The sequence below is a fragment of the Cariama cristata genome, unplaced genomic scaffold, assembly GCF_000690535.1.
Source record: "Cariama cristata isolate BGI_N322 unplaced genomic scaffold, ASM69053v1 scaffold34921, whole genome shotgun sequence".
Taxonomy (NCBI): domain Eukaryota; kingdom Metazoa; phylum Chordata; class Aves; order Cariamiformes; family Cariamidae; genus Cariama; species Cariama cristata.
Window position 1 is genome coordinate 72,252 of NW_009600517.1, and position 13,455 is coordinate 85,706.

The following is a 13,455-nucleotide window of genomic DNA, read 5'->3' on the forward strand; positions in this document are numbered from 1 at the left end:
TTAAAATATGTAATTATACAAAGAATCTCCAAAACCTGTTGTTATAATTTGTTACAGTGGTATCGTTCTTTCCAGTAATAATCCCTCCTGTAAGGAGGCTGCACATTAATACACTAACCTGCTGTAAATCCCAATTAGAGAACATCAATATTCTCCCTCTGCCTCTCCTCCGCCCTGAATTTCCTAAAAAGTGGACTAAGTTTTCTACCTAAAGAAAAAAGGAATTATGTTCGCTATCCAGATGGCCATTCCCTCGCCCTAATCAAAAACCTGTCAACTTATCTACAATTGTTAGGTTTAGGTTAGGACCAAATTTTGCACTAAAGTGTTAAAAATAGACGGAGTAACAAACAGGCCATCTTCTGTATTTTAAATCACTGAAATCTACATATTGAAATATTTATGGAAGCATGAGTGCTGGTGACATCATCAACTCTTACAAACTGAGCCTTCCGTAAAAGTTGCACGGATGAAAAAAAGACGCCTTGAGATAAAAGGAAATAAAATCCAACAGAAGAAAGATTTCCTAATATTGAGCCCCAACTCCTTACAAACTAACACACATGTAACACAGTGACAGACACTGCTCATTATTTTGGCCCTGTCCTCCTCCCAAAAATCAGCTTCATAAGCTGTTACTACTCCAATTAAAACAAACCAACCAACCAACCAACACCCACCAAACACCCTCTTAAAATACTGTGTATGGAGTTCTGGATTCCAAAAATAAAATATACAAGCAACTTCATATTCTTGCTATGAAAGATCAACTAAAAAAATATGAATGTTTATAAAGAAACCAAATTGCATTTTATACATTGTATCTGTATCAATACAGCCCTCTGCATTTGTGGAAAATTCAGCAGTTTTAGAGAGTTCAACACGTGCAAAATTCCATTACCTTTTGAAGAAAATTCCAGTTTTAAAAGTTACATGTAATTTCATGTATGACAAGCCAATAATCTAAAGACTAAATCTCAATCAAAGCTGTACAAAGTTTGCTTCAAACCTCTCTATGCCCCCCCCCGAAAAAGGCACTCAGTGGTTTAAGTGTGCAAATGGCTTCTTAGAAGAAACAGTGTGCAAACAGAGCCCAATCCATTAGCTCCGCATTCTTTAGTGATTTCCTAGAGAGTATTGCTGTTAAATGCTATCTACCGTATGACTTTCTAAAGAACAGCAGTCAGTCAGTCGACAGAATCACAGATATCTTTCACTTTCTGATTGAAGTCTTCAGGTTGATCAGCATACACATAATGACCTGCACCAAGGATAGCCTAGAGGATAAAGGTGAAAAAACAGGTCAAAAATCACCGGAATGTAAGAGGTAAATAAATAAATATCAACGTATGTGAAGAACCTGACTTTTACACATTACCTACTGGATTACGTTATTATTTGAAAAGCAAAATTTCAAAACTGGAACCGATCTCTTGCACCCAGCCTGCGTAAATGCGGTTAGCAGGATTGCTGCCAGGAGGTGGTACCGTACAGCCTAAAAAGGACCGTCAGCATAAGGAAAAACAAAAAGCTTGTTTCACCTGTGGAAGGAACTTTGCTACCCAGGAAAAGAGGGTGAAACTATCGGTTATTCAACTGCACACCTTGTTGAAAGCCACCACCGTTCAAGCGAACGCAAGTCCCTGCCAAACAAACTTAGGAGAACGCGCTTTACATATCAAACTTGGGATTCATCTTCATCCCCTTTGGTTCTCCACTCAAATAGTTCTGCCAGGTTGCTCTTCAGTTCTCTAAGGGGTTGCGTTAGAGAGAGCATCAAAACATTTGTATCCTCTTATTACAAAAATGATGTGGAAGAGACTAAAGAAGGTACTAGGATAAATGATTAAGAACTCAGAAGCTTCAATTGCTGGGGATTTTCTAGACTTGGGGAAGCAGATTTCAACCCTCCAAATTAACAACTACTGTGTTAAGCAGAGACAAACAAAATCCAAATGATGCAATATATGGGGGGAAAAGTTCACATTTGTGACCTAGATTATTTCACAGCAACTACATAACAAAATTATGGGCTTAAGTAACCACTCACAGGGTGGTTACCCTATTTCTATAATTTATTGTTCCCTGCCAAAACTGGTACGAAGCAAGCCATCACCGTAGCATACAGCAAAGGTACCTGACCCATTTTCTTTCCACTTTATAATCAGTCCAAGATTAATTTGTATTTAAACCTATTTTCCCCCTCCCTCTATTAAAACACTCCCTCTTAAGTCTCTAATTGAAGCCCATAAAAGTATAGCTATGTTATTGTGTTAAAAACCCCCACAAACTCAAATTAAAAATTAATTAGAAATAAATAGAGGTAATAAAACCCCAGAACCTCTGGGTATTCTACCAAGGGTGGCACTGCCAGTCCATGTCTTAGCCTCAGCCTCATTTCCCTCCTACGGTTTTTTGAATGTCCCTGTAATATCTACCACTCCAACTTACCTTTTAGAATCTGTATTTGGCTTGACAAAATTTAACCTGGAATACAATCAAGTTTTCCACAGTCCCTTCTAAAAGCCATTGACCAGACTGGAAAAATCTGCCTCAATGGTAATTGTTTATCCTAGCAACATATCATACACTTCTTAACAGTCGCTTTTTGTTACAACTTTCTCTGGTTAAGCAGTTAAGTGACACTTTCAGTCTGGATGTCAACATTTATGAAACGTATTTGTGCTCTTTTAACACACGTAAACAGTTCAATAACAATGTCTTTTCTCGGAGTTCCAGTTCTGATGTCAGCTGTATCAAGATTATAAAATTTTATTTGAGTGACTTTTTGTAGTATACTATCAACGTCACATATTGTACACTTCTGTCCGGATAGAATTAGACAGCAGTAAGATGACGGCTGGTGTATTCAAACATTTTATCACCTCATAGCGTTGTAACATATATGCATACTCATGGCTGACTGATGTGACAATGTGTGAAGAATACTTTTAAATTTGTTTGGTTTTATAGACATCAACAAAAAAAATGCAGTGTGTACATTCGCATCAAGTTGCAAGTACACACACGTTAAATTATAATGCTATACCTCTAAACAAGAATGTTTAGACAACACTATTTTTTTAATGACTTAAAGAAAGACACTTACAAGAACCTAAGCACCAGGTACAAACCACTACCTTATCAGAAAAACAAAAGCATTATACAGACAGATTAGAAGAGTTTAGGAGAGTCTCCTCACTATGTCATACATATATGCAGATATTGGGACAAAACCCCAGATAATTATCAATGACCACAAAAACTACTTGTAATAGCACATTGTAGCGCAAAATATTTTGTAGAGCAGAAGAATGACCTTGCTCAAAGATCTAATTCAGGTTCCAGTGCTACAGTAAGTTTCCTTCTTACTCTAGGAACTCAATACTGTTTTGTCTAGGTTTTCTCTGATCTAACACTTCTTTTCTCTCTCTCCAGAGAAAACAGAACACTTCCACTTTTTAAAAAGAAAACAGAAGTTATTACCCCGGGCTTTAAATCAAAGGGCCAGCATTTCCACAGTTGGTATAGAAAAAAAATAATAATCGATGATTTAAACAAATCCACACAATAGACAAACAACTGCTTTAAAAGTCAACTTACTATTGTCTTCACATAGGAATTTGGTCTCAGAGACTGGATAGTGCTGCCAGAATTGCCATCTATACATGAACGTGCTCCATAGACCACGGTGATAGGAATGTCTTGATCCATCTGTGGAATCCGTTGCAGCATCGGCCTTTTTGCCCATCCGTAAGGGATAGTCATGTTCTTGAAAGCCGTTTCGCCACTTCAAGTCATTCAAAAGGGTAAAAACAATTACATTTCCATTGGATCTGCCTTTTTTCTAAATTGGAGTATCTGTGCCTTTTGGTAAGGCAGAGTGCAATAGCACATGAGGCTGGGATTTTTTACTATTAAGAAATACAAGTTTTCAAGGTTCGCATGTAATTTTCAACAGAAAGAGCCTATGTTTTTACCGTACTGAGTGATAACACTTAAAAGAATGAAATGCCTTATTTTTAAAGTTCAAGAAATTCTTTACAAATTAAACCACTGCAACAAATTTTTAAATTAAAAATTAGTGCCCAAACTCTCTCAGAATTAACACACAGGTAGTTTAAAAGAAATACAGAATTAGAATAGCTTTTACATTTATCAGTTTCTGGAATTCAGAAAAAGCGCAATGCTATTTTTTTCTTCAATGAATACAATAAAAGTTACAATTTAAAAAAAAAAAGCGTGCACACTGTTGCCATGGCCATTGGAGGGAGTAGCAGGCACTTGGTAACCGAAAGCCAGGCTTTAAAACGTACACGGGGAAACTCATACTCACCTGGGTGACTGCACATTGCAGTGATAGATATATTCAGCCACAGTGTTATCATCAAACATCGAGGAATATTTTCGCTTAAAATCTGGTCTTAAACGCTGAACAAGGCTTAATCCTGTTAAAACCGAAAACACCATTAGAGGAGGAATTAGTATAGACAACTTTGCCAGATTGCCTAACGCTCTTCATTACAACCCTCCAAACACGTTCCCTTGAAACTCTTGGCTAAGCTTGATGACTTCTAAACCAACGTTTTGTTTCACCACTTGCATCTTTTAGGGAAACACGATAGCATGACACCAAACAGGAATGAAACATCAGTATTCTAAAGGATTTTATGCTGCACCAGAAGAGGGGCAATTCAATCCCAGCTGAATACATACATGAAAGATTTGAGAAGGGTCACAGCAGCAATAGAAGACACATGCAAAGGGGATCAGCAAAAGGACTAAGCAGAATATCTTTTTGCCACCAGTTTAGTCTCACACGATACCAACACTGTTTTTTCTCCTTTCTCTGGCAGCACACGGTGGGCCAAAAGCATCCCACCTTTCAGAACCAGAAGGCACTGCTGAAAAAGCTCGGCTGTTTTCTTTTCCTTAGATAGAAGTCTGTGCTCTCCTTTTACAGAACGCTCTTCTTCTGAAGCTACTTCAGCTAACTAGCGTTTAGCTGAAAGAACAGAAGTTTATGTTGAAAAATAGGTGTAGAAATCTTGACACAAGACACGAGACTGGTATAAATTAAGAGATTTAACCTAGGAAAGCTATTGTCCCTGTGTTCCCTTAACAGCCAAAGCAGAGAAGCAGGTCCTTTCAGATGTCAATTCAGGCTTTCTAAAGTTAAGCTCCTATTTGGAATCACTTCTTTAAGGAAGAAGCCTCATCTAGTTGACCAGACGGATCTTCGGGACAAGAGCCTCACCCCAAGGTTAATCTTAGTTTAAGAATATTATTCAACGCTGAAGAGTTAGGCTTGCAGTTTACCACTTGGGTTTATCAACTGAAAATAGAAACATATCATAAAATCATAGAATGGTTTGGTTGGAAGGGACCTTAAAGATCACTTAGTTCAATCCCCGTGCCACAGGCAGGGACACCTTCCACCAGACCAGGTTGCTCACAGCCCCATCCAACCTGGCCTTGAACACTTCCAGGGATTGGGCATCCACAGCTTCTCTGGGCAACCTGTCCCACTGCCTCACCACTCTCACCCGGAAGAATTTCTTCCTGATATCTCATCTAAATCTTCCCTCTTCCAGTTCAAAGCCATTGCCCCTTGTCCTGTCACTCCATGCTCTTGTAAAAAGTCCCTCCCCAGCTTTCTTGTCGGCCCCTTTAGGTACTGGAAGGCTGCTCTAAGGTCTCCCCAGAGCCTTCTCTTCTCCAGGTTGAACAACCCCAACGCTCCCAGCCTGTCCTCACAGCAGAGGTGCTCCAGCCCTCGGATCATCTTCGTGGCCTCGATCCCACCATCCACATTACTGACAAAGATGTTGAACAGCGCTGGTCCCAATCCCAACCCCTGAGGAACTCCACTTGGACATCAAGCCATTGACCGCAACCCTTTGAGTGCAACCATCCAGCCAATTCCTGATCCACTGAGTGGTCCGTCCATCAAATCCATGTCTCTCCAATTTAGAGACAAGGGTGTTGTGTGGGACAGAGTCAAATGCTTTGCACAAGTCCAAGTAGATGACGCCAGTTGCTCTTCCCTTATCTACCAACACTGTAACCCCATCATAGAAAGCCACCAAATTTGTCAGGCAGGATTTGCCCTTAGTGAAGCCATGTTGAGTGTCACCAATCACCTCCTTAGTTTCCATGGGCCTTAGCATGGTTTCCAGAAGGATCTGTTCCATGATCTTGCCAGGCATAGAGGTGAGGCTGACCAGCCCGTAGTTCCCTGGGTCTTCCTTTTTTCCCTTTTCAAAAATGGGGGTTATGTTTCCCCTTTTCCAGTCAGCGGGAACCTCATACTGTTGTTAACCTGTGCAATTGTGATGATGTCACTTCTTCCCAGCTGCCCCTGGCCAAAGGTCTGGTACTATTTATGTAGACCTTGTCACAGCAATCTATGCTCTTGTAATCTTGTCATCAGACTAGTGTGACACGCCCTTACGTATGTTTTTAAATCAATTCAGAAAACTAATACCGTGCAAGAGTAAATAATTCCCTTACGAAACAGCAGTTTAAGTCCTGAAGCAATGAAGGTTTTGCAAACGTTCTGCAATCTGCTCTGCTGCTTGTATCTTCTCTATAGAGAGTTCAATTGCTGGACTTCTGTCTTTTTATGTCTGTCTGTTTGGGGTCTTTTTGAGCACAAGCGATAGAGCTGGCTTGGAATAAGAATACCTGGAAGAGACTAATTTTGTGCCTTTCCCTGCTATCAGCACAGAGGCCACAGCTGCCTCATTTCCAAAAACTAGGGGACTGAAAGTTATCAAATTTCAGAATTTACTTTGATAAAAAGCGTTTTCTCTGTGGGTTCAATTGCAAAACCATTCTCCTTCCCTGGGAATTTACAGGGGAGAATGAAAAAAGGGTTCAAGGCACCTTGGAACAAATTTTGGAATGAAATCACACTAGTTGATTCTCATAAAGTTTATTGAAGACGCTCTCAATTGCCTGGTTGATGTTTTCCATAGTCTCTATGGAAATGCTAAAAGAAATACTAACATTGAAGACTCTGAGGATGTGGTCGCAGTGACATTACTGTTGTCCTGAGGAATTTTTAGGCGTTCAGCTCTAGGAACAGAATTCACAAACCCAACCTAAGCACCGAAATCCCTATACTGTGAGCCTCCTGGGTGACTGTTCCAGTTAAGTGAAGGAAAACACACAAACCAACTAACTGGAAACCACTCAAAGAAAAAGATCTCTCTGAATTCTGACTCTCTCCCAGGTGCAAGTATCTGCCTGCAGGTCTGATTAAATATCCATGTGATACCATCATGACATCCCAAAGAACCTGGCTCACGTTCAAGTGCCTATCTCATACTTTTGAACAAGAGTAATTGGTTTTATAGTGAGGATCAGACACCTATGCCTGCCCAGGAGCTTAAGTACATGTGCATGTAGAACGAAACTCGGGTTTGGTTCAGTGCCTTTAGCAGGTTGGATCTGATGCCTACTTCGCAGCACAGTGTTTAAACTTGCCCTTCTCTAAGAACTACGCTTCGCCTGTCAAGAATTGTACATTAAATTGATGACAGAAAACTTTTTTTAACACGAGAAATAGGTGAAAAAAAATCTGAAAAGCACTGTTTTCCACAGCAACCTATAAGCGAGGCTAAGTTGGGGACACCTTGTCAAGACAGGATCTGTTTCTGCAGCATGGTTTTGACTGCACTTACTTGCTAAGGGAGACAACTTCAGCTTTGAACTCTTCCATATGGATTTATGCATGCATTTGTTATTGGATAAAAGGCATTAAATCAGTGCTTACCACTGAAGGTGCTTCAGGTTGTTTTGTTAACTGAATTAGCGTTTTACTTTAAAAAACCAAAACCTGTTTGTACAAAACACGTTGCTTGTCTGAAAAGCTAATTTTGTCACATCCCTGAAAACAATCAAATAGATCAGCATAGGAAAATATATATTCTACAGAAAGAGACTTAGGAAACAGATGTGGTTTAAATGTAAATAAAACCTAGCAATGTCACTAGTTTATCTTCAGACTGAATACTAAAAATGATGAAGAGGTGAGTTAATTGTAACTTGTGAGGGGCCTGAAGGATATCTTTTCCCAAGCCCCTCCAGCAGATACTCCTGTGGTACAGAGAGTAATAGACAGATAACCTCTTTCCCCTCTAGAAGGAATACATATGATGACTTTAAGATTTGATCATACCCTTCTCCCCGGTCTCCAAATAAACTAAAATCACAGTATTTTTGGCCATCCCTACCTAGCCCTAGTATTACAGTATATAGAGTTTATCTAACATCTCATGAATGCTCTTGAAGACAAGTAGAAAGATGAAGGATAAGACTGCCACTGTAATGCAGGACACCAATGAGACACACAAAATTTGCTAGAGTGAGAAAATACCTAATGGAAAGAACCCAGTTTCAATTTAACTTTTCGGAACTCAGGCCAAAGACAAATGAGTTTATGAGAGACTGCCTTCTAATGTTAACCACATTTGGAAATCCTGTTTGTCCGTCAAACTGCAGTTGGAAGGGAAATTAAATGGGCTGTGACCAGAGGCAACCAGAAAAACAAAAAAAACCTTTTCACATTCATGCCTCTTTGTCAGGCTTCTCCAACAGACGCCCACATAATCTGACTCACTGTAAATGTAGCCTACAATAATATAATGTAGCTTGCTATAAACTATCATACTAGTATTTCTAATAGGAAGAGCTTGCCCTCTTGTCCTAAAGAGTTTATCTTTCCTCAACCCCTCCCACTTTCTCCTCCAATTCTTTTCTCTGTGGGTGATACAGGCTTGCAACAAAGCTTACCTTAATGTGGTATCTGCCCCATGTTCACATTTAACAAAACCAGAAATGGTATTTAAGAGTAGCTAAAACTCACCAAAGGGTCCTGCTATCCTCAGCCCAGCTAACGGATTAAATGGACTCAATATAGCTCCTAGTGCTTTGATCCAGATTGGAATAGGTCTTTCGTGTTCAGCATTGTCAGGCCTCTCTGGAAAACCCCATGGCTCCACTAAGATAAGATGTTTGACCCTGTTGGCAAAAAAAGGTTCAGAGGTTTAGAGTATGTTAATCTTTCTTCAACTGAGTACGACAGAAATTTGCTACCTGAGGACTACGCAACCTGTTTGAGTCACTTCTATCACAGTGGCCTCTTACCTAGTTTCTGATTCATCAACGGTTTTGCTTTTGATTGCTAATTAGAGAGAGATTAAATTGCAACTAATCACCTATATGAACACCAGAAACTTGGAAGCTCATGTCGCAAAGAGAAACTCAGTATTCAATAGGATAGCCACTGTCCTGCCCATTGGAGAAAAAGGCCAGTCTTGTTGCTCTTTTTAAAAATAGCCTAATTTATATGCTCAGTCAGTATTATTTGTAGGAACACTTTAATTTGAGAGAAAAGAAGATAATTGCATCCGTTTCATTTAAGTAAACTTGCTAAAAGTCTTTCTTTTCCAAGCCATCTAAGATCTCTGTTCTAAGAAGAGATGAAATTTAACTGAAAAATCATCTTAGCAAAGTAGAACTTGAACTGAAAGAGGCAGAGCAAAATTAGCAGATGCTTTCTAAATTTACTGATTTTAGGTCATGAAAGAAATGTCAGAGAGGCAATTTATAAAATTACTACTCAAAGGAATCTCAGTACAGAGAGCATAGAAGGAGTCTCCAGCACATGCAACTATCATTCACTTCATGCTGCGAGTCCTCCCTCAAGCAAAAAATCTATTTCATCTTGGTAGATGAGAATCATCCATTTCTGTTTAATCCCATAATAACACCTACTCTAACTGTCCCAGATACTGCCGATTTCTGAAGAAGTGACTCTTAACTATAGTTGTGCATATTTAAGGTGATTTTCCATGCAAGCTTCATTATCTTTACTTTCTCCTTCATGACTTCCTTCTCTTTCAAAGCCATAAGATTAGACATTTCATACAGCCGAGTTCTTAGTGCCTAAAACGATGTCAGAAGTGATTTCAAAGACTATTTCTGGACTGTAATCAGTTAGGAAACCAAAAATCTGTGCTTGAAATGAGAGGTTGAAAAGGATTAATCTCACAAAGATGTTTCTTGGCTGTCAGCTCAGCCACGAGCGTATTTGCCCACAGCAGCAAACACCAAGGGTGAAGAGAGAAGAGGGTAGAATTTAACTACACAAACCAAGCAAGAGAGATGAGAGCACAAGCAATGAGGAGCCGTTCAGGACGGTCACACATTCTGTGCACAAACTAGAGCATTAAACATAACACAGCAAACACATGACTAAAAACTAAGGGTTTTTTTTTTTCACCTTTCCTTTCTTAATACTTTCCTGCCTACTTGGCGTTTCTCCTTTCGGTAATCAAACCTAAAACATAACCCAGGATAACGGGAAGTCGATCACGAGAATCATTCCAAAAGTAATAGTCCAGAAGCTGCATTATTTGGAAACCATGACCCACCAGCACCTGGGGATACTCTACACAGGAATCTTTTTGGATTAGTAACCTCAGAAGTCCCACCAACAACTTTGCTACAATGTAGTAAATTAATGGATTATCTAAGCTTGGAGAAACAGATCTACTTTCCTAACAATATGTATCCAGAAGCCCTTTAAGCCTCTAATGCATTGTTAGATAATCTGTCTGAAAGCTGTGCTATATTTATCACTTTATTCAATGCTGTCTGAAGATCCTACCAGTCAATTTGCATATTTGATGGCGTGAGTTTAATTTCAAAGGAACATTAGTAATGTGACAGCACATACCGAAAACACCTCCAAATTAATTAACCCCAACTTAAGCACAGTCAGGCATGAAAACAAAGCGTCACTTTTGATGTAAGTCAGTGGAGGGCAGAAACAATATCCTATCCCACAGGGACAGGATAGTGCCACTTACAGATACTCCAGAAAAAGGGGTAAGGAACTTGTAAGTGATCGCTACAAGGAACTAACTACAGCGAGCTAAGAGTTGGTTTATGCTCAAAAGGATAACAAGTTTACATCCCTAAGGCAGAGGACTGCATTTCTTCATTGCAATTGTGGATGCAGACAAGCATGCCTGCTTTCAGACATCATTTCCAGCCGCACGTGCCAGCTGTCGTCCACTTGGAAAGAAAGAGGCAAAATGTTCTAGGAAAAAATGAGTTACGAATTTATTTCAAAATCTCCAAATGAGAGACAAAGGAATGTATATGGTATAAATTGATGTGAAAGGAAAAGAATAAGACTTGCTTTGTATACTACAGAATCTGCTATACAACGTGGAAAGCTAAACTTATATTCACAGGTTTTCACTGGAGTCCAGTACACGTGTCTAAACAAAAGCAATGTCCTTTTCTGATACAGAATGAGCTCAGCTGGTGGAATCCTAGCTCACCAGGGGCTATATAACCGGACTATATCAAAAAAGGAGACAAATCATTAGTTTAAGGGGAAAAAAAAAAGGATCAGCTGTTGGCGACAATGCGGTGCAGAAAATGCTGATGAAATACAATTACAGGACTGCTGCAGCTGGGCTGTTTTGCAAAGAAGAAATATGAAGTGGCATACAGACAATTTTAATCGAACAGTGACTAAAATCATTTTTACATCATCATGCTGGCACCAGGCTGACTGCTAGCATATAGGCATGAACCACCTAGGGGAATTACGTTCAGAAGTTTCAGCGTTATCCATAATAATGGGAAGTCTGGCAGAAACAGGCCTATTTTCCCTTCACAAACCTATGTTTGATCAGAGATGTCACAAAACATGCGCTGACAAAGACAATTTTTGCTTATTTTGCCTTATAACATGGCAAGGGGGTACCGAACGAAAACAAAGAGGTACAGAAAAGCACACAGAAAAGCATGTTTACCATATCAACTTATTCCTGTTCACCTGGAAACAAACCATACAATCAATACTCTGGGCTTAAAATTCAGTGTCAAGTTTCTTTAAATCAGCACAGTCATTTGCTTAGAGATATATAACATATACATATTTTTTAATATGTATATAAAGATACAAAGAGCCTGATGAAATAAAAACTGTGTTAAAATCTCTAGTCAAATACAGAAAACAAATTCCTTCATTCCTTTACTTTCACGTACCTTGATGGGTATTTTAATGAGTAAGCAGCAGCCAGGAATCCACCTAGGTTGTGTCCAAGTAAAATCATTTTGTCTAACCCCACCTCCTTTCTCCATTCTTCTATGGATTCCACAAACTGATTTTCTGCTTCGCGAGCATCCGTGTCAAAGTGCGGTCTACTGCTACGTCCAAATCCCAAGAGGTCGAGAGCATGAACGGTCCTGTTCCCACAGAGATCTTCAAAATTGAGAGCCCACAGTCCAACACCTCCTCCAAACCCATGCAGGAGAACGAGCGGAGTTTTATGCGAAAGGTCTGGAGAGAATGTCAGTGTCCATATTTTATTTCCATTGGATATATACACATATCGTTTATTGTATGTGCTTGAAATACCTGAAGAAAGAGTGGGGAAAAAATGATGTTGCTAGACATGCCTGATAAAATATGAAGTACATTCTACTGGAACCACTGTTTTAAATAGCGGCTCCGTTCAAAGGAGAGAGCCTACAATCAAGTATCTAAACAAGGAAGAATGAAAATCTAATTCTAAACCTGTTCATTTCATCACAGTGTATAAAAGCCGTCTTAAAAAACTTCTTTGATTATATTTCACGTAAATTTACAGAAAATCTAGTTGTGTCTATAAATCTCGTTGAAAACCAAAGACTTACATTTCAGCATTTTGTCCTCAGCCTCTTTAAGGTGTAGCAGTGACGTGGGACACCAGGCAGGAAGCCAGCTGAATAACCATCCTAACCTACAACAGCAATACAAAATAAACATTTCTTGAGCAAGACGGTAATGTTTCGCACCATTTGATGCTTTGAAGACATTTCTTTTGCCGCTCTTCATAAAAGAGCCCGCGTAAATTACACGCCATGTAAGACAGGAAGGGAATTCACTTTCTCCTGGTTTTTATAAAGTATTCCTCAACCAGCATGTTGTTTCTCCATTGCGTGTTCCTTATCGGAGTCTACAGATCTATCTCCGTCAGAGCAGCCTTCTTCCAAGAACCTAGAGGCATCAGCCCTCACGCCGACTCGACAAGCCTGGCAGGATATAGAAGACAATCATTGGGGCATCCAGCCTCCTCTCAAGTTCCCTTGGAAATCTGCCTGCACGCGCATTACCTCGCATGAACCTATTTCCAAAAAAGCAACGAACCGTGCGCTCGCCAGCCTAACCTGAACTGAGTTATACACCAGAGAAATTTAAAAAGTGTAAAATTAGCAGGTTTACTCTAGCAAAGCAAAAACCTAGGGCCTTCATTACCAACTTCGAAATGAAGTCTCAGAGGAAAATAAACCAGCAATTTCAATTCCCCCAACAGAAGCTGCTTTTCCAGCTGCCAGTTACTATCTTGGTAGTAGTAGCTTGACCATGAGAGCAGGGGGAATGAC

At 39.7% G+C, this 13,455-nt stretch overlaps 1 protein-coding gene across 1 annotated transcript; it reads right to left on the reverse strand.

The window, feature by feature from the left end:
- Positions 1-1,003: 1,003 nt before the first annotated feature.
- On the reverse strand, positions 1,004-12,812 carry ABHD5 (abhydrolase domain containing 5; the record flags this gene model as incomplete). Its single annotated transcript, XM_009710046.1, has 6 exons — positions 1,004-1,277; positions 3,604-3,790; positions 4,337-4,448; positions 8,873-9,027; positions 12,076-12,448; positions 12,727-12,812. Coding segments are annotated over 6 exons (1,003 nt in total), but the record flags the coding sequence as incomplete, so codon positions are not given.
- Between the last annotated feature and the right edge of the window lie 643 nt (positions 12,813-13,455).